At 37.6% G+C, this 19,134-nt stretch overlaps 1 protein-coding gene across 15 annotated transcripts in view; it reads left to right on the top strand.

The window, feature by feature from the left end:
* PTPRD (protein tyrosine phosphatase receptor type D) overlaps positions 1–19,134 on the top strand; it is a 443,130-nt gene that overhangs the window by 363,394 nt on the left and 60,602 nt on the right. For all 15 annotated transcript variants that reach the window (XM_069576561.1, XM_069576552.1, XM_069576559.1 and 12 more), the window contains 2 exons: positions 240–363; positions 14,955–15,130. In XM_069576561.1, coding sequence (XP_069432662.1) covers positions 240–363; positions 14,955–15,130 — 300 coding nt within the window. The remainder of the gene's footprint in view (positions 1–239; positions 364–14,954; positions 15,131–19,134) is intronic.

The following is a 19,134-nucleotide window of genomic DNA, read 5'->3' as shown; positions in this document are numbered from 1 at the left end:
CATCTATATTGATTTTTTCCCCCATTTGAATCAATGTTGGTGACTATCACTGTTTTTTCAATGACTAATCACTTCATCTTATGCTGGTTATATCAGTGTTCAGCTTCACAGCTAGGATCATCTTGATGAAGTGTAACTTCAAAATTTTCTTTTTAAATCACGTTTGTTACTTGTGATAAATGCCTATAATCTGACATTATTCAGTATTGATTTTGTGTATGTGTGTTTTTCTTTTAAAGTCGATTGACCCTGGCCAGCAGTTCACATGGGAGCATTCAAACTTGGAAGTAAACAAACCAAAGAATAGATATGCAAACGTAATCGCTTATGATCATTCCCGAGTTCTCCTATCAGCAATAGAAGGTAAGGAAATGCAGATGATATTTATACCTTTATTTCCATGGCTTTAAATGTGTGCATGAAAATACAGTTTTAACTAGGTGTTCAGTCATATATGAATATAGTTACTTAAGAATTAGGCACTGCTTATTCTCACTTTTTTCATACAAATATACCAGTACTGGAGCACACAGTATTCTTGACACAGGGCATCCTTCAATACCTTCTTGCTTCCACCCTGGATGAAAGGTTGATCATTTGGTTCATGTTCATATAAGAGAAGCAAATTGAGGTTGCCTGTTTCACTGATGCTTCCTGATGGTTATGAATGAACAGGTGATTATCAGAAGATGCCCATAGACTGTAACTTAAAAATGGTGAGAAGCTTGTTTGCATATAAATCTGGATAATCACTAAGGGCAATCAAAAGTTTGGGAATCGATGATGTGGTGATTAATAAAAACAAAGCGCATTAGAAATGTCTGACTCATCTATTTGTGGACTGCTTGGTAATCAGTTGTACTAAGGATTTTATCCCAGAAGGAAGGATTGCTCCTAGAAGATGAGGATTAGTCCTCAAATATACCTAGCTGCTCTGAAGATTCATGAGAGTATTATCCATTCATCTCTTTCCAATAATAAATCCTTCTCACATGGCATATTAAAAAGTACCTAAGAGCTCGTGTTCAACACTCAGCCTTTTGTTAGTCTTTTTGGCTGAAGCACTGCATTGGATTGCTTTTCTTAAAAAGTAGTTTACAGTGTCACTTAAATCCTTCCCTCTGTCATAACAGCTAACGTGGACCACCAACTACCACATACCACATTCATCCTCACTGGTATCCCAGAGAGCATTGTGGCTTTTTCATACTTAAAAGTTCACTGCTTCCTCTCTTCCAGATGTTTTATAAAACATTAAATAATACCAGCTTCAGACCCAGTCCTTTTCTAGAACAGTACAACTGAAATATTTTCACCTATAGTTGTTCAAGTATCTTTCCCTGTTTTCTGCTTCCAAAATCTATGATGGCCACCACTTTATCTCATAACCCTGACCAAGTCCTACCTGCCTCCCTAGTATCCAAATTTAATCTGAAAATGAGTCTCTGCTTAAAGACTTTCCAAGTCAGCACCAAAGGCAATAGCACGTTAAATCTGAGTTTTAGAACAAGAACTATTATATCTTTCAGCATTTGAGCAAGTCCATACCTCAGTCCCCTTTTCTCAAAATGGTATTATGTGACATAGATATAGTTTGTAAAATTCTCACAATTGATTTTACTTTGATGTTGTAAAATGTTCTAACAAAACAAAATAATAAATAATAAATCTTTTTGTGGGAGTTAAAGATACTAGTTGTTCAGGGGTTAACCTGTTTTCATACTGAAAAAAAAGATCACTTTCATCAAAGTTTCACCAATGCTAGTTCAAGCAGGATAGCGTCACATTGGTAGCTGCCTCTTTTGAGGTCCTGGTTAGAAACTGTGAATGGTATATGCAGATGATTACCATGTAGGGCTTATACTTTACTTCCCATTTTAAAATGTAAAAAACAACAGCAGCAATTTCTTGTCTCATGTCTCCTAAATTATCTTCATGGTAAATAGAAACTAAACCAAGTCACACATAGAGGAGAAAAATCTTTTTTGTCATCAGTGAAGCAAGGTAAATGATAAAAATAAAATAAAATAAATGAATAGAAACAGAGAACCCATTTGGCATGATCTTGGCTGGAGAACTTGTCAAGCTCCCTTTGTTGCCCTGAAGCATTGTTTCGAACCACTCAGAATTAGGTCACTCAATACTACCACTTCCCTATGCTTTTTTTGTCTGCTATGTCATTATTTTCCTTAACCTGTTATTTTCCACCATCATAACAGTAAAGTACGTCAAAGGACAAAGAATATTCCTCCTTGTACCTTTATTATAATAGTTGGAAACTATGTACATTTCATTCCCATGCTATTTTTACAGTATAAGATCCAAAGCACTTGAATCAGACTAAAATGTGCCTTTTTGTAGTTTTGTGTCCACAAATACACCCTAAATCTAGAGCTGACCTAGAAACCAAAAGTTTTTTTCAATTTTAAGTGTTACGCAAAAGGTTAGAAGCATTTAATTGAAGTTTATGGGCTATACAGAGAGCTTAATCTAGATTACAAGCATGAACAGAGTTTTATCTTAGACTAAGCCCCAGCCAGCAGATATTTAAGGGGAAAAGCAATCATCCTATGTCTTAGGCACAGAAAAAATGCCAGCATCTGGAACCACAGAAGCAGTAACTGAGGCTTCTCCTGTAAAGGGATCTTTGATAGCTCACAGCCAGATTTTTAGACTATATTAAAATGCTATGTGACTTCACGTACAATTTATAAAATTTAATGTGCTTGTTTTGGGTTCCACCCATGGTGATAACTTACATGACTGTGGTTGAGTGTTTTATATGGGACCCATTTGTTGTTCTCTCAGTGTTTCTGATCACTGTCTTTGTATTACTTTGCAGAGTGATCTGATGACATTAAAGAAAAAACTGGGAGTTGTCACAGTGACTTGTATTCTCTTTATCTTGGTTTAATAAAGCAAAACTTTTAACATTCTTCCATTGAGAGATGACAAGGGAAAAACTTAAAAGAATAAGGAATTGTGTATGGGCACTGATGTGCTTTACTGAACTCCTTGAAAATACTGACATTTCATGATGTATATTTCCAAATTACAATTATGTGTGCTGGGAAAAATGCAAAATAAATTTAAGAGAGTCCTAATTACAAAATGCTCACAATTATTGAATTAGATGGTAAGCAGTATGAAAACACAATTGAATTTCTGACCAGTGCAGTTCCTCTTGGCATCCCAACATGTTTAGGCAGTACTTAAGAGAAAATAATAATTCCTGAAAGAGAGATATGATAGGACTTACTTCAATGACTTAAAATATTGTCAAAAAAGACTAAATGGAAATTAATATTTATATGTGCATAATGTAATATATAATAATATGCTTAATCTTATAGACTCCAAACTTGTCTGGAAAGTACGATTTCTTTAAAGTAGGAAAAGAGCAAGGGACCAAACCAAAATGTAAAGAGCGAGGAAATCTGGTTTGGGTCACAACTCTTTCACTAACTCGTTATGTCACCTTGACCTCTCTGAGTATCAGTTTTCACAGTGCTAATGTCTTTCACTTTTGAGTTCTCTAAGAGTTAGCTCTATGTAGTTTTCACATCAACTATCTTATTTACCATACTCATAACAGTCTGATGAAGCAACAGTAGAAATATTTTATTGGTATCCATGTTTAGAGATGAGAAAACTGAAGCTCAAACAGAGAATCAGCCCTGAGTCTCAGTGCAAAAGATGAACAACTAATACAGCTTACATTTGAATTGAATTCTTCTGATTCCTCGATCAAGGCTTCCATAGGCCCACATCACTCACCCTGCTTTCCTGCTGATACAGGATGTGACTTAACTAAGTAACTTAGCATGGATGAGAACACCCGGCCTTGCCTTTCTGTCTAAAATAGTCCATTTTATCATCTCGTATTAACACAAAGTTCACATTTTAGTATTTCTTTTCTCTTTTTATGGTCTAACTTTCCTGAGGCTATAACATAAAATAGGGAATCATCAGTGACCTGGATGCATCAGACTCCTACAGCTGCAGAATGTTACATCTGTCCCTAACGGGTGATCTTCTTAGCTCAAATATCTTCTTATGTATCTTAAACTTCTTGTAAGTTCAGGAGTATCAATTAGAGGCCGATTATTTATTGTAATGCCTTGTATGTAACTATCAATCACAGTCCAGAATAAAAAGGTTTTTTTTTTCCCTAAACTATGATTCTTCACTGCTGCCAGTACTACATTTCTATTAGTAGGATTATAATTAGCATTTCACTTTAAAGCCATGTTGACATGGAATTTTTTTTAAGTCATTGTCCAGGCCTGTGTCAAGAGCAAAATTGAAAATGCTCCTTTTAAGTTAAACAACAAAGACAAGACATTATGATAGACATAACTGTCTTGATATTTACCATCTTTTGGGCATCATGTTTTAGATTTCATATATAGTGTATAAAATCATGTATAGATTTTATTGATAGTGTAGAACAACCTCAAAAGCTAGTCATTATCATACAAAATTAAGAGATGAGGAAACTGTTAAACTTTTTCAAGTCAAGTAACTTTCTTATAGGCATTAGCTAGTAACTGGCAGAGCCAAAACTGTCACACATGAGTCGACTGGACTCAAGATGGCTATTCTCTCCAAAAGGCAACTTGGGACTATAGCCACTTTTGAATCATGATAATGGAGCCTTTACATGTCAGCCTAACTCAAAAACTGTCCTTTGACTGGGAAAACTGTCTAGGAATTTTGAAATATATATTTTGAAACACTTATGGTAGAAATCTTGGAGCCAGAGTTCTTCAGTTGTGTTCTTAGACTTAAGCTAAAGTGAATTTTTCCAAAGAATAAGCAACTTATAAAAGGCTTTCAGGTGGATTTTTTGTTTGTTTAGTATTACTATATTTTTGGAGGTATCTTAAGAAGAAAAAGAAATAAGACTGAAGACTGGAAACTAAATCCCAGTTTTAGCAGCTATGTGACCTTGGGCATGTCATTTACTTCAGTTAACCCTTTGGGGGGAGCTGATTCCTTCTTCAAATGTGATGAACATTTCAAATTCCACTTGCAAACAAAAGGCACCTACCCACATCTGTATACTAATTTCATAGAGATCATGGACACACAGTCTCTTTGCAAATGTATTCTTCAATTTAGGGAGCGCTTAGTGTCTATCGTCTGGTTCTACCTAAAATGAGAACATATACAATTGTCCCTGCTCTTCCAAAAAATTATGAAGGTTGATTCTAAATCCAAAGATCATAGATAAGTATTAAATCTTGGACATTAAGAAATTATTAGCTCTTTTGAGTGGGGAGGGGAGCACATTTAATCCAGAGGGTTTACCCAAATAGAATTATTGGCTTGTATGTGTCTCTCCTACAAAACCAGGTTTAAATGGTTTTATCTGAGTTAGAAATGACAAAGAATAAAGCACTTCATGCTATACTCATTTTTAACACTAGTGTTTGTAATCTGATAAAAGCAGCTTAGTAAAATATGGGTTTGTTTTATTTTTTCCTTGTTTTGGGGAATATATTTAGTTTCAAACCATTCATTCATCATTATTCACTTCATCTCTGTAATGGGTACCTTCCTACAAGGGCCTGTGTGTATTTCTCAAGAACTTCTTTCCTATTAAAGTATCCCAGGCACTTTTTGCTTCTGAAAACTTGTTTGGATAAGTTACTGTGCCTTGGTTTCCTCATTTGTGCAATAGAATTACTAATAATAATGCCTGCCTCCTAGAATTATTAGGAGAATTAATGAATTAATGCATATAAAGCCTTTCAATGAGTGTTTGGCAAAAAGAAAATGCCTAGTAAATACTGGGAAATATCATTACTGTTGTGAATTTTATTACTACTATCGATAGATCCTTTTATCCACAGATGGAATATCTTTTGTTTATGATCGATGGAAAAATTAATACTATCCAAATGAAAAACCTGCATATATTTGCAGCACTCTCTGAAGCAAAAGAAAACATTGGTGCTTGATAAATGAAAACCAGATCTATAATAGCATTACAGATTTCAACAAGGGGAAGAATGTGTTCTTTTAAATGGAAATCCAAAATATATTATCTGCTGTTTGATTTGCATGATAGGGACAACTCAAAAAAAAATTCCAACTGTAAAGAAAATAGATGATGTTACAACAACTTGATTATTTGTGAGATGGGCAGTTTAGCACCTTTAAAATGAGAGAACAGCTCTCAGAATCACTGCTCCTACGATAAATCTAAATTTAAAAAGTAAAAGAGAAGAAACTACTGATACTCCCCTGTACTGTTGATTGCCGTTTGCCACCACACTTGTGCTCTACATTTAAGCCCTATCTCAGCCTCCTCTGTACAGTGTTAAATGGCAAATGTCTACTGATTCATTCAAACAGCTGTCAGCACGTGGTAACATTCTCCAGTTACATATCTTACCCATGCTGGGGTTACCCTTTTTTTTTTTCTACAGGCCATATCTAGTAACCGTATATATTTTCAATAAGTAAAAACAACTAAAAACAAACACAAGAAAATCAATAGCTGCAATCTATCCAAAATTTTCTAATAAGTGTTTAATTATACTGACTATAAATGTTCCATATGAAGTACCTACATTAAAGAATTAAAATCATTTTCCTCAGTCAAGAATTCCTTTAATAGCTGTCATGTGATATTTCCCACATCAACTCAGTTAATATGATTCCTTTTCCTCTCTCCTGGTTCATTCTCTCTCTCTCTTCCTCACTCCTCTCCTCCCATACCCCAGACACTAATGACTAATCTGTGGGCACCTGGGTTTGTTTTATTTCGCTCTTGAGATTCTGCTTACACCACTGAAGGCAGCTGGTTAGAAACTATGCCTCATCTCAAAACACACACACTCACACACAAAAACATGTCTAGTCTCACCCCATATTGGTTGAGTTCATTTTTCTCACATTGTTTAGAACATCAATCACTGAGTTAGCTCCATTTCCTTAACATTTTCAGTCTTTCTGTTTTCAAGTTAATTATTTACAAGCATGACAAAATTTAATCCTTTTATTGCAGAGTGATCCTTTTTTTTAATAAATAAAGACATCTTTCTTTTTGAGGAACAGTGCACAGTCAAATTTCTATAGCTTAATTTGTCTTAAATTGAAAGCTAGATGGGATTTAACCTCTGGAAACTTGGAACAATTTCACAAGGTGCTTGCAGCCTTCGTAAAGACTAATTAGAGCTATTTAAATGGCATCTCTCTCCTTTGAGCAGCAGAGCAAGTGTGTGGGGATCTGTTATTCCCAGCACCTACCTCAGCCTGCCCCTGTGGTGCTTCTTACCTAGAAAGGAGAAAAAACATTTTTAAGGCATGGTCGGTTGTGTTGGTTTTTCCCTTTACTTTTGGTCCCAGGAAGCTAATCGAAGAGTAAATCAGAAAGCTCTGAGTTTATTTTTATTTCCATTGTCTTTGCTCAGTTATTGGGATTTTCTTTTCATTTGTATGGTACATCTATGCAGGTTGTGCTAATGAAGCTACACTCCATTACTCTAACGCTGCAGAGAGACCTATGTCATCTGTGGTATGGCTCTGTTTTTAGAATATAGGCACAGGTTGTACATGACTGGAAAGTTTAAAAATGACTATTTTTGTCCACTCCATTATTTTTTTTAACATAAGAATAGGAAAGAGGCCTTCCAGATTTGCAGTTTCTTTTTGTCACTATAGTATTCAGAAATGAGTAGGTTTATTTCATTTTTGTTGATCACATCGATCATAAGAATAGACAGTATCCAATGTGTATTTTAGACGTTTCAAATTAATTGACTCATTTGAAACTCTCACAGGGGTGTTGGGTAAGGATGTTATGATAGTGCGGCTCATATATAAGGATGTAGATGAGGAGACGGGCGCTTTGAGTATCGTACAGACAGAACCCCTGCTGATACTCTGCATTTGATTTTACCTACTTCATTGTGAAATAAAACCCTACAATAATTATAGCTCACTTGGTAAAGAATCCACCTGCAATGCAGGAGACCCCAGTTTGATTCCTGGGTCGGGAAGATCCCCTGCAGAAGGGAAAGGCTAGCCACTCCAGTATTCTGGCCTGGAGAATTTCATGGACTGTATAGTCCTTGGGGTCGCAAAGAGTTGAACACGACTGAGCAACTTTCATATATGTATATGTGTATTAATATAAGCTAAGTTGACCAAAACTCTGTGGCTTAGCTGAACAGGCATTCTGCAGTGGCCCAAATGCTGCTTTATTTCAGGGCAAAGTGGCCCCTAACTAGAAATGAGTCCCTTCCACCACAATGCTGAGAAGTCCCCAATACGCGTCTAATCTTGGAATCCTTCTCTGTAGGCACTCTCATGACCCAGCCTCCTCAGCAGTACCAAGGTATAGAAAACCAAAGAAAAGAGAACACACTGGGAGAGTGAAGGCTGGGTTCACAGGCTCTCTGAAAGTATCCATTCCTCCATAACTCAACAGTGGTGACGAGCTGCAGTACCCACATAAAGGCACACTTCTAAAAAGAATCGCCCTGCATTTGGTAGAAACACGGAGGGTCATTGGCCAAACTGCAGTCATATCCAGGGAGACTTCTGCAGATATTACCCTGTGCCTTTGCAAGAAGCATTTGTTTTTTCTGGCATGTTGCAAAGAGAAGCCTTCGTTTTGCTAGTTCTGATGCAGCTGTGAGTGGCTGCCATGGTGTAAGTTGAAGTAGAAGGAAGACCTGCGTCCCTTGAAATTAAATAAATTTATTAGTAAAGTATTATTTGATTTTGTTTATCTATTTTCTGTTCTATGGTTTTGCCGGTGTCAGCAAACAAAGTAAACATTTTTTTGTCTTTATTTTTTCTGAATTGTGGGTTGTAAAAATTACAGTCTAGATCTTACCTGGCAATTCATTGTTGTTACACAGTTTTTCTTTTCTATTTGTATATTGAAGTGGAGCAGGAGACGTTACTGATTAAATGAAAGGTAGCTTTTGTGCTCTAGTGGGTCTTGAGTACTGTCTTACAACAGGGAATAAACTGCTTTACCAAAAAAAAAAAAAAATTATGTGACACAAACTTCACAAAGGGTTTGTAGAAGTGAAAGGAAGTGAAAGTACTAGAGCTTTGATGCCACACTGTGAGCTGGAGCAGAGCCAGCCAATGAGCTAAAGTTCTGGTGCCCGCTCTGGGTGGCTGCAGTAGTTTGTCCTCTAGAGCCGTGAGTGGGGTTCCCCACCTTGCCTCTGTCTCTGCCTCTTCCTCATTCTCACCTCCACAAGTCAAGAAAAGCTGCTTTTCCTGAATAGACCATGTGCTAACCTAGTCCTACCACCTCCTCATGCTTTTGAATCTGTTTATTTTTCACCTGACGGGGTTCTAGTCAAGATTTAAAGTATAAATCACACCTATAAATCTCATCACAGCTCATCAGAGGTAGAAGAAATAGAAACCAACTTGAACAATCATCAGAATGTGTTCCTACCTAATCTGACAGCCACTGAAGGCTCTATATAGCTTAAAATCACTTTACAGAGATTTCTGAATCCAAGAAGAACACCACAGAGACACAATCTTATTTTAGAACTTAAAGGGACTTGAGGAAATCAATTTGTCCAGCACACCTTGTTTAGCAGATAAGCAGTCAGAGGTCTGGACAAGTTGAACCACCCTCCAGATGTCAAAGAGCAGCTTCCCAGCAGCCCTAGCCCAGAGTTTCAGTTTCCTGGTCAATGTCTCTGAAGTCTTAGCATGTTCTTAGTATTGTTTCATGAATCACAACTTTTATGATACAGAAGTACACACTTGGCCTGTATGATTACTTACTTTCACATTAATAAAATGATTTATGTGCTATTTTGGGTCCTGCTTTTTCACTGAAGAGCATAAGGCCTTATTATTAACATTTTATAATTATAAACACCTCTCAACAAGAGAAATCTTCAAATCAAATTATCTACTGACCTGAAAAATCGAGTGCAAAGCAAGTTGTTTATTTATTTTTATTTTTTTTTTATAATGAGACCCACATGACCCAATTATTTCTCATCAAATTAAAAAGGGTAAAAAAGAAAAAGTATTTTAACCCAGTCAGGACAAAACAGCTCAGATAGTATGTTCTTTGACATTTCAACATGCTTTCAAGGTTTTAAAGCCTTTCTCAGTATGAGTTAATTACTCATCAGTAATATTCTTTCAAACTAAATAGCTTCATCTTTCCAAGAATTCCTCTCCATTTGTTAATATTCAAATAATATGGGAGAAAATCATTATAAAGCTCTAAAGTGTCAATCCCATGCTTAAATGAAGAAAAATGGCATTTCCTCTGCATGTTGAACTCAAAAGTTCTCAGAGTTTTTCAGACAGAAAAAACAAGGGAGCCCAAATTTCACACCCATGCTTATTTTTCCACCAACAGTGTAACTAGCAATTCCCAGTAAATAAAATGAGAGCCTAAACCTGACCCAACCATGTTTGAATCACAATATCTCTTAAAGGCTTGAGTTGTATAGCTCCAAGGTAAGTTTGTCCAAAACACAAAGACCCAGTGGAAAACATGTATGTAGTATTTTTAAGTACCACAAAAAATAAGTCCATTAACTGATGAAACAGACTAGAAGATAGGAATGTGGAATATAGTGGGGTAAAATATGAAGACAAGATCTAGCCTGTTTTCTCACTTATTAGATGATTAGATTAGAATGATAACTGTTATTGGTATTGGAATTGCACACGTGACTATTATTAATTGGAGAATATACACATGAAACAATACATAGGAGATCAGGACTTCCGTGGTCGTCCAGTGGTTAGGAGTCTGCCTGCCAATGCGGAGGACGCAGGTTCAAACCCTTGTCCAATATCTTACCTCCTGCGGGGACAACTAAGCCCACGTGCCACAACTTCTAAGCCCACAATTCGGAGCCCTCAGGCTGCAGCTACTGAACCCATGCACCATAAACACTGAAGCCTGCATGCCCCAGAGCCTGTGCTCCACAACAAGAGAAGCCATGGCAGTGAGAAGCTGCTGCTGCTGCTAAGTCACTTCAGTTGTGTCTGACTCTGTGCGACCCCATAGACGGCAGCCCACCAGGCTCCCCCGTCCCTGGGATTCTCCAGGCAAGAACACTGGAGTGGGTTGCCATTTCCTTCTCCAATGCATGAAAGTGAAAAGTGAAAGTGAAGTTGCTCAGTCATGTCCAACTTAGCGACCCCATGGACTGCAGCCTACCAGCCTCCTCCATCCATGGGATTTTCCAGGCAAGAGTACTGGAGTAGGGTGCCATTGCCTTAGCTGGCACACCTCAAAGAAGAGTAGCCCCCGTCACTGCAACTAGAGAAAGCCTGTGTGCAGCAATGAAGACCCATCACAGCCATAAATAAATATTTTTAAATGAAAAAAAAAGCATAGAAAATCATGAAAACTTACTTTTAGAAATGTAGTAAAGCCATGGGTGCCTAGGAAAAGACAAGGTCTAGTTCTAAGCTGTTTTTCTTGGACAGTGACCCTAGGACCAATTGTGCCTACAGGACCTAGGACCAAGAGAGTGCCTACAGCAGGACCAATCCTAAGATTCTACTTATGATGAGTTTCAGACATCTTTTTTTCAAGTTCTTGCTATTTTAATAACTCTTCCCTCTCAAAAGAAAAAAAAAAAGGCACCATTACCATAGTTTTGGACAAATCTTCACAAATCCAAGAAATAAAAGCAATCAGCTGATTGACAGTAATTCTGTATTGTTTCAGTTCTGCATTTTAAGTTAGATTTCTACTTAACATAGCCCCAGAATTCAGTTAATTCTTACACACTTCTCATGAATTAGTAGTGCACACTGATTTGCACTGCATTAGAGGAAAGTCAATATAGTATGTTTTTTTTTTTCATTGGAGTTGGCTGAAAAATCATTCTAAATATGTCAGATTGAAAACAGAGGTCTCGTCTACTCAAAACACACTATTCTTTAACCTTAGCTTTCAATCTGAGGTTAATGTTTTTTTTAGAAGTACAAGCCACCATTATTTCTCAGATCTTTTCTCATTCATCTTTCTGCACAGCTTATTATGTTGGGTTGTATGAATATAAGACACACTTGGTCTTAGAGCTGCTAGAGAACAACAGTAGTCTCTCACTACTCCACACTGCAAAGAACACGTGCTAGAACTTACTGGAAGTGTCTTTTTGTCAGAATGTGTAAAGCAATTTGCCAGGAGACTTTTATTCTAGGTATTACCTACTTATAGACAAGTGTCAAATTATATAAAGAGGATCCTCACATTATCTTCAAGATATAAATATTACCCTAACAGTCAGCTCTCCTAGGTGTTGAAGTATTGTTTTCAATTCTCTTCTTTGCACAATATCAAGTCCCAAATTCTTAAAGCATTTGGTAATACAATATGGATCCAATAATAGTTTTCAAGCAGAATTTTTGTATTTTGGTCCCGACTCTTATTCAGTATCAACCTATTCCCCATAAAATATAATAACAACCTATTGTTCAAACTTGAGCAATACATCAAAAAACAATTAAATGTAATAGCTGATTAGAGTTTATGCAAGAATGCAGGCTAGGTCTGATTCTGCTTCTTTACATGTATGTCTCACATTCACCACCTCTGTCCTCAGATGCGTTGTTCAGACACATTTGTTACCCTTGATAAGGAAGAAATGGCACAGTGCCCAGCTGATGTATTTTCTGAGTCATTAAACCAGATTTCTCCATTTTTGAATTTTCTTGGGAAAAAAGTTTTCTGTGTATTGGTAGCTGAGTGAAGCCCTTAGCCAGAATCTTTTCTATCATTTCTTTAATGTTACCTGCTAAATTACATTATTTAAAGTGAGCTTTCCCTGTGTTATAAAGTAGACTCATTGTTGGCTCAGAACCAAATCCTGCAGACATGGAGACGTACATGCTTCCCAGTGACTGCAACCTGAGGACTTTATTTAAACTATCCTCTGAATCTGCAGTAATGTGGTGGCAGGGAGGAATAGGATCTTTATCAACAAAGGGCTGCCAGAACCCCAACAGCTTCTTGAGTAGCTGTGATAGATGAATAATGTTACAACCAACCGTGCATTTCAGTTTTTGTTCAAAAGGCTTTTCACTGATGCTGCTGGTATTTCATATCCATGTGTTCATCTTGGAAGCCAGTAGCCTCCATCTGACTTTCATTACTTTTCTTGAGAGGATCGATTTTACAACTGGAATCAGAAAAGCAGTCAAAGTAATTGCAAGTGGCAATCACTGAAATAAAGTAATCTTAGCTTGGGAACATATGTTCCATTATAAAGAATATATTTTTTAAAATAAATCCAAGACTCATATTTTCCCAAAGTAAGAAGGGACCATGTACAGGTTCTTGTATCATGCTAATATCCCAATAAAGTGTTTGTTCCTTCAGGAATAGGCAACCCATTACATCTGGAGGAAATCTATACCCTTTCTGATAATGACTATATGAAAATGCTTTTATTATACTGGAGATGAAACTCATCTCTCTGTAGTTACATCCTTCAGAACTGAAAGATTTGGGTCTCAACAAAGTAATCCTCAACTTCTCTTGACTGATGGGCAACTCTTATGTCCAACTCCTATTTTTTTGCCAGGTTTTGATATATATTCCTTTCTCATACGAAATAGCTTTGATTTCCATCATCATTCTGGTCACTCTTCTTCGAAGTTCAGACTTCCCTGTAACCCTTATAAAGGCACTGTGCTGAAGGAAAATTAGACTTTTAATCAGAATATCTGTATTATGTTACAACTTTGCCGCTTATTCAGTGTTGGAACTTGGGCAAATTATTTACTCTTTTTGTCACCAGGGATAGCGAAGGTAAATAAAAGATAAGTGGTCTAGAGGCAAATAACACAAGCAATATGCAAGTGAACAATTAAATTTATAATTACAATGTTGCCAAGAGAGTTCTGAGGTCCCAGGGTATGAAGAACAGGCCCCCTGAGATGGAGGCTCAGTGTTTTCTGATGGAAAGGAGACAGAGAGTGTGTTGTGGGACATGGGATGGCACCAAGCTAGCGGAGTAATGTTTTCTAACAAAGCCAGCATGTAGAAGCAGGACAGGGTCTAGAGACTGGAAAGTGAGTAGATGAGTCGACAAGATGAGTTGGAGAAGTACACAGCTTTGTAGCCATTGTTGAGAATTTGGGTTTTATTTAAAGTATAAGAAGAAGCCATTGTTGGGTTTGAAGAAGAGACATTCAGTGTCTGAAATATATTTTTATAAACTGCTCTTATTGAAATAGAGAACAGACTGCAAAGGACAAAAGTAGAAGTGGGACAACCAATTAGGAGGCAGTTGTCATCATCCAAAGAGCGATTTGTGTGATTCAACAACCCGTTGAAGTTTAAGGGAAAAGCAGTACCCTGCAGAGGTTAAGGCACAGATGTAGCAGACTGCCTGCCTATAATTAGACCAGACTCCACCAATTCTGGCACATTTTTGCATCTCTGTGCACCTTAGTTTCCTCCTTTGTGAAAGGAAGATCATGACTGAACTTCTGAGAGTTGTTGTGAGGACTAAATGAGTTTATATATGAATTCCCTCTTAGCTAAATCTGGCAAGAATTTTTTACTGTTAGGACATGGTCCACCCTATACTGCATTTTCAGACTCAGGCATTGTTTTATTTGGTTTTTGTCTGAGAAAGAAGAGAATGAATGTGGAATATGACCAGATAATTGCTTTGCAAGCTGTATTTTGCTGATGCAATGGAGAAGACATGTGAGAGAAAAGGCATTCCATGAACAATCAGTTGTGTTTTCATTTCTTTGGAGTCTACGTTGTCATGTCACAAAGATTGAACACTTCAGACATTGTATTTCTTTAACATGATGGTCCCAATAAGAACCATTTTTAATCCTGTTTAAGACCCAAACTTTAATACAGTATGAAACAATAATATAACACTGTCATCAGGCCATGTCCCAGGCTGTTTCCTCTTGTGATATGTTCACATAGTTGCATAACACTCCTTGCTTTACAGGTATCCCAGGAAGTGACTATGTGAATGCCAATTACATAGACGGCTACAGGAAACAAAATGCCTATATCGCAACACAGGGATCTCTACCGGAAACATTCGGGGACTTCTGGAGAATGATATGGGAACAGCGGAGTGCCACAGTTGTTATGATGACAAAACTAGAAGAGCGGTCCAGGGTAAGGATGAGTATCTACCTTCTCCCTCTTAAAATCTTCCCTCAGATAGTTCTGGTCAGAATCTAAGATTTCAAGTTTTGGTTCTTTAAAAGCCACTAAATATGACTATCCGGAGAAGGCAATGGCACCCCACTCCAGTACTCTTGCCTGGAAAATCCCATGGACGGAGGAGCCTGGCAGGCTGCAGTCCATGGGGTCGCTAAGAGTCGGACCTGACTGAGCGACTTCACGTTCACTTTTCACTTTCATGCGTTGGAGGAGGAAACAGCAACCTACTCCAGTGTTCTTGCCTGGAGAATCCCAGGGACGGGGGGAGCCTGGCAGGCTGCCGTCTATGGGGTCGCACAGAGTCGGACATGACTGAAGCGACTCAGCAGCAAATATGACTATCAACAGCTTAGACTAAGTCATGCTTTAACATTCTTTTGTATCTTTCAAAAAGGAAATTATCTCATGATGTGTATGATCACTAAAAGGAAAAAGAAATAGCACTCAAAGAAGTAGGCAACTTGGCTAGATAAATAAATATCGACTTGGATATCTTTTTAAAATTCACATTTAATAGCAATGCACAGACTTTGGGGGAAAACCCCAATAATATGTACTTCCTGACATTTTCAACTTTCTCTTTCTCATAATCTGCAGTGAAAATCTAAAATTCTGTGAAAGAGGGTCCTTTCAAAAATTATTCAGATTATCATAAATTAAGTCAGGGCAGCCAGAAAAATGATGTGGGTTAATACACAGCTGAGAAAACATGTAAATGTAGAGGGCATTTTGCTAGTTTAGCCTTCTCCAAAATGAATAGGTTTTAATAACAGAGTCACTGCTTAGTAAGGTCTAAGAAAGGAATTTTATTCATCATATGGATCCAGTATTATGAAGCATGGCATATTGGTTAAATGCTCTTGATTTGCAAAACTAGAACATAATGGGTAAGCAGTATCCACATTCCCAAGTGTACATGCAAATATTGTAGCCATTTGATGAAAATCAGTCTGTAACCTTGAGAATTTAAGGAATAAGTCTGACAAATCACTGAAGACAGCATATACTCTCCCTGAAGTGTGGGGCATTCGGGGCAGAGTTTGAAACTAACAGTGAGAGGGCTCTTTTACTGGGGCCACAGTATTCTCAAAAAGGATATTTAAAAGGAAGTCAAAGCCTGAGTCCTCATTTGTTGTGCGACAGCCAGGATTTAAACATTCTTCTAAGCTCAATACATGGCAGTTTCTCTTAGCCTGTGTGTCTATGAGAGAGGACTTGAAAACTGCCCAGGAGATCCCTAAGGAAACAGCTCAGACTTCGGAGAAAATAAAAAGTCCCAGCTGTTACTTTAAAGCTGGGAAATCAATAAACATGGAACACAACTGGTTTAGCAAAGCTAAAAAGCAATCAGATCTTTTCAAATGTGAATTCTACAAAAATATTGTCTGAAATGAATTTAGATTAAAAAAAACTTGTATGACTGTGAAGATATGTATGTGTTACACATTACATTCAAATACCATTTGAAAGATGTAAATAGATCTTTTATTGACTCATACTCAGGGTAAACTCTATATAACCCCTATATATAACCAGCCCTTTCCTTAAAGCAACTCCTATCCAAATGATTCTTGGATACAGTTGTTAATAATTTTAACAATGTCTAACATATATTGGGTGCATTGATATTTTACAACAATCCATGAGATAAACACTACTATGATTTCCACTTTATATATGAGTAAACTGAGGCCAGGACATTCCAGAAGGTCACCCAAGCTCTTTCAGTTACCAAGGTCAGAATGAAGAATTGAAAACAGACAGTCTTGTCTCCACAACACATGTGCTTACCCACAAGGCCATACTGCCTGTTAGCACATCTGTGAAGCAGAGGCAGCTGAACTATTATGTTACAGTATGCATGTAAATCCAACCTACCCAGACTGCTCTGCCTAGAGATACTGGCTGGTAACAAGCAGTCATTTGCAAAAGCTGTTTTCAGTAAAACACACAGTTTTATCTTGACACTGCAGGCTTTCATTAAGCCATGCACAGAAACTTGTTTTGAAATAACCAAATGAAATTCTGCCCCTTTTCTCCCTAATTGCTTCTAATAATAAAGTTAGTTCTAACTGGCCCCACTGCCAGTGCAACATGTGATGGTAATGAGCAGTTCTTGGTGGAAGGCATTGTGACTTAAATACCCACAGTTTATCTTTCTGTTGCAGGCTACCTTTTTTTCTCCCACCTCAGACAGAGAAACTTATTTGAAAGTTACTAAATGAACTCTGTTTATTCCCTTCATTAATTACTCTTTGCTCTTGCAAGTTAGCTCTCTCCTTTGTTAAATGACCTGAGGAGGCCGAATAAAGTGCTGCCTTGTGCTTTTTATTCTGTGATGGTTATCTGTACCCAAACTTACGACACATAAGCCAATATTGAGAGATCTCAATCATCATCAACCCTGGCTATACAAATGATACTCTGATCCCCAAAGCCTTTGTTCCTCAGTCTAGAACACTTGAAAATAAATGAACAAATGCCCTGGAGAGATCTAACAAAGCACTGAACCCCCAAATTATCTCACCTGCTCTTCATCTTCCTCCCTCACATCCTCCCACCTCAATTTCCCCTGTACACTTGCTCTTTCCCCTAAAGTCCCAGGAAGCAAGGGGAAAGCATTCCTGGATTTTCAAAACAAGAACACAGGTTAAATTTTGCTATACAAACAGTGTTTGAAACAGTGGTTAGTTGTTGCTGAAATATATAGCTCCATACTTGGGGAACTTTTAGGGTTATGTGGGCTGACCTGCAACTCACTAAATTCTCAGTTCCCAGCAGCCAACTTCAAAGCAGTCATATTATCTACTTGGCTTTATTTAGAAACTGCTGTAGTCTCTCTCATAAAGGTCCAGGCAGCTTAAACAAATCACTTCTCCAAGGGCTAAAGCTTAAAATTTCATTATTTTGATGAAGGCTTGCTTGGGTTCCTAAAATAAAATTCATCCCCTTGGCTTATTAAAAACAAGGCATGTGTATGTGTGTAAACACTTCTGTGCATTACAAGTAATCAGGAATACCTATTAACTGAAGTGGGAAAGAGAAAAGAATAGGAAGAAAAGATTGCATGATACTGCCCAGAATTGCTGGGGACCCCACCATCAGAGGAATCTACCTGACAGAGTTCCAAGCAGGGATGCCTTGCAGTCACATGTCTGGGTTTAGAGCCCAACTTTAGTGCACACTAGCTATGTGACATTAAGCGAGCTGCTGGACACCTCAGAGTCTTTCTGGATTACATGGAAACGTTAATGTGGATATTACCTTAGATAAAGAATGTGACAAGGTGTCTCAGTGAGTCTACACTATTATTTTTTGGTTGAAATAGAGAAGTTAGAGGCCTTACCATTATAGCTTTAGTTTCTCCTAAAGCTGGCTTCCAAATAAATCAAGTTTTGTTCCCAAATGAAATGAGTCTGTTTCTCTGTGGTTGGTGGCAAACCCTAACCAAACACAAGAGTCACTCCATGTAGTCAGTTTTGCCCCCTGTTCCCAGCCCAGGGTTGCACAGCCATGCATCCTAGTCAACAGGAGAGTGTAGCTCAGAACATGGGGTCCCTTTGCGTTTGTCTTTGACAGAATCTCCAGAATGGAGACCCTGACACAGGAAGTGTGTTAATCTGCCTGTAAAATGTCTACTATAGAACATTCTGGCTGCTACTTTCACTTATCTTGGAGCAATACAATGTGAAAATAGTATTATTATGAACATGAGTTACATGTAGTAATAATTACCACTAAATATAGTTTTGATACCACATTTCCTTTTGGTTCAGCTTTTCATTCTCCTTCCCTTTCTTATTTATTTATGATAATAGGGAATTCTCTTCTCAGAACCAACCTCCTTTGTTTTCTAGCCCTCATTCTGTGCCAAGGCTCACTCCCAACTTCTCTCTGTGGCTGACACAGCAGCAGGGCTTGTAACCCTTGCTGAATTAGAATAGTTCACTCAAGAA

The sequence above is a fragment of the Ovis canadensis genome, chromosome 2, assembly GCF_042477335.2.
Source record: "Ovis canadensis isolate MfBH-ARS-UI-01 breed Bighorn chromosome 2, ARS-UI_OviCan_v2, whole genome shotgun sequence".
NCBI classification, from domain to species: domain Eukaryota; kingdom Metazoa; phylum Chordata; class Mammalia; order Artiodactyla; family Bovidae; genus Ovis; species Ovis canadensis.
This window is presented reverse-complemented; position numbering and strand designations above follow the sequence as displayed.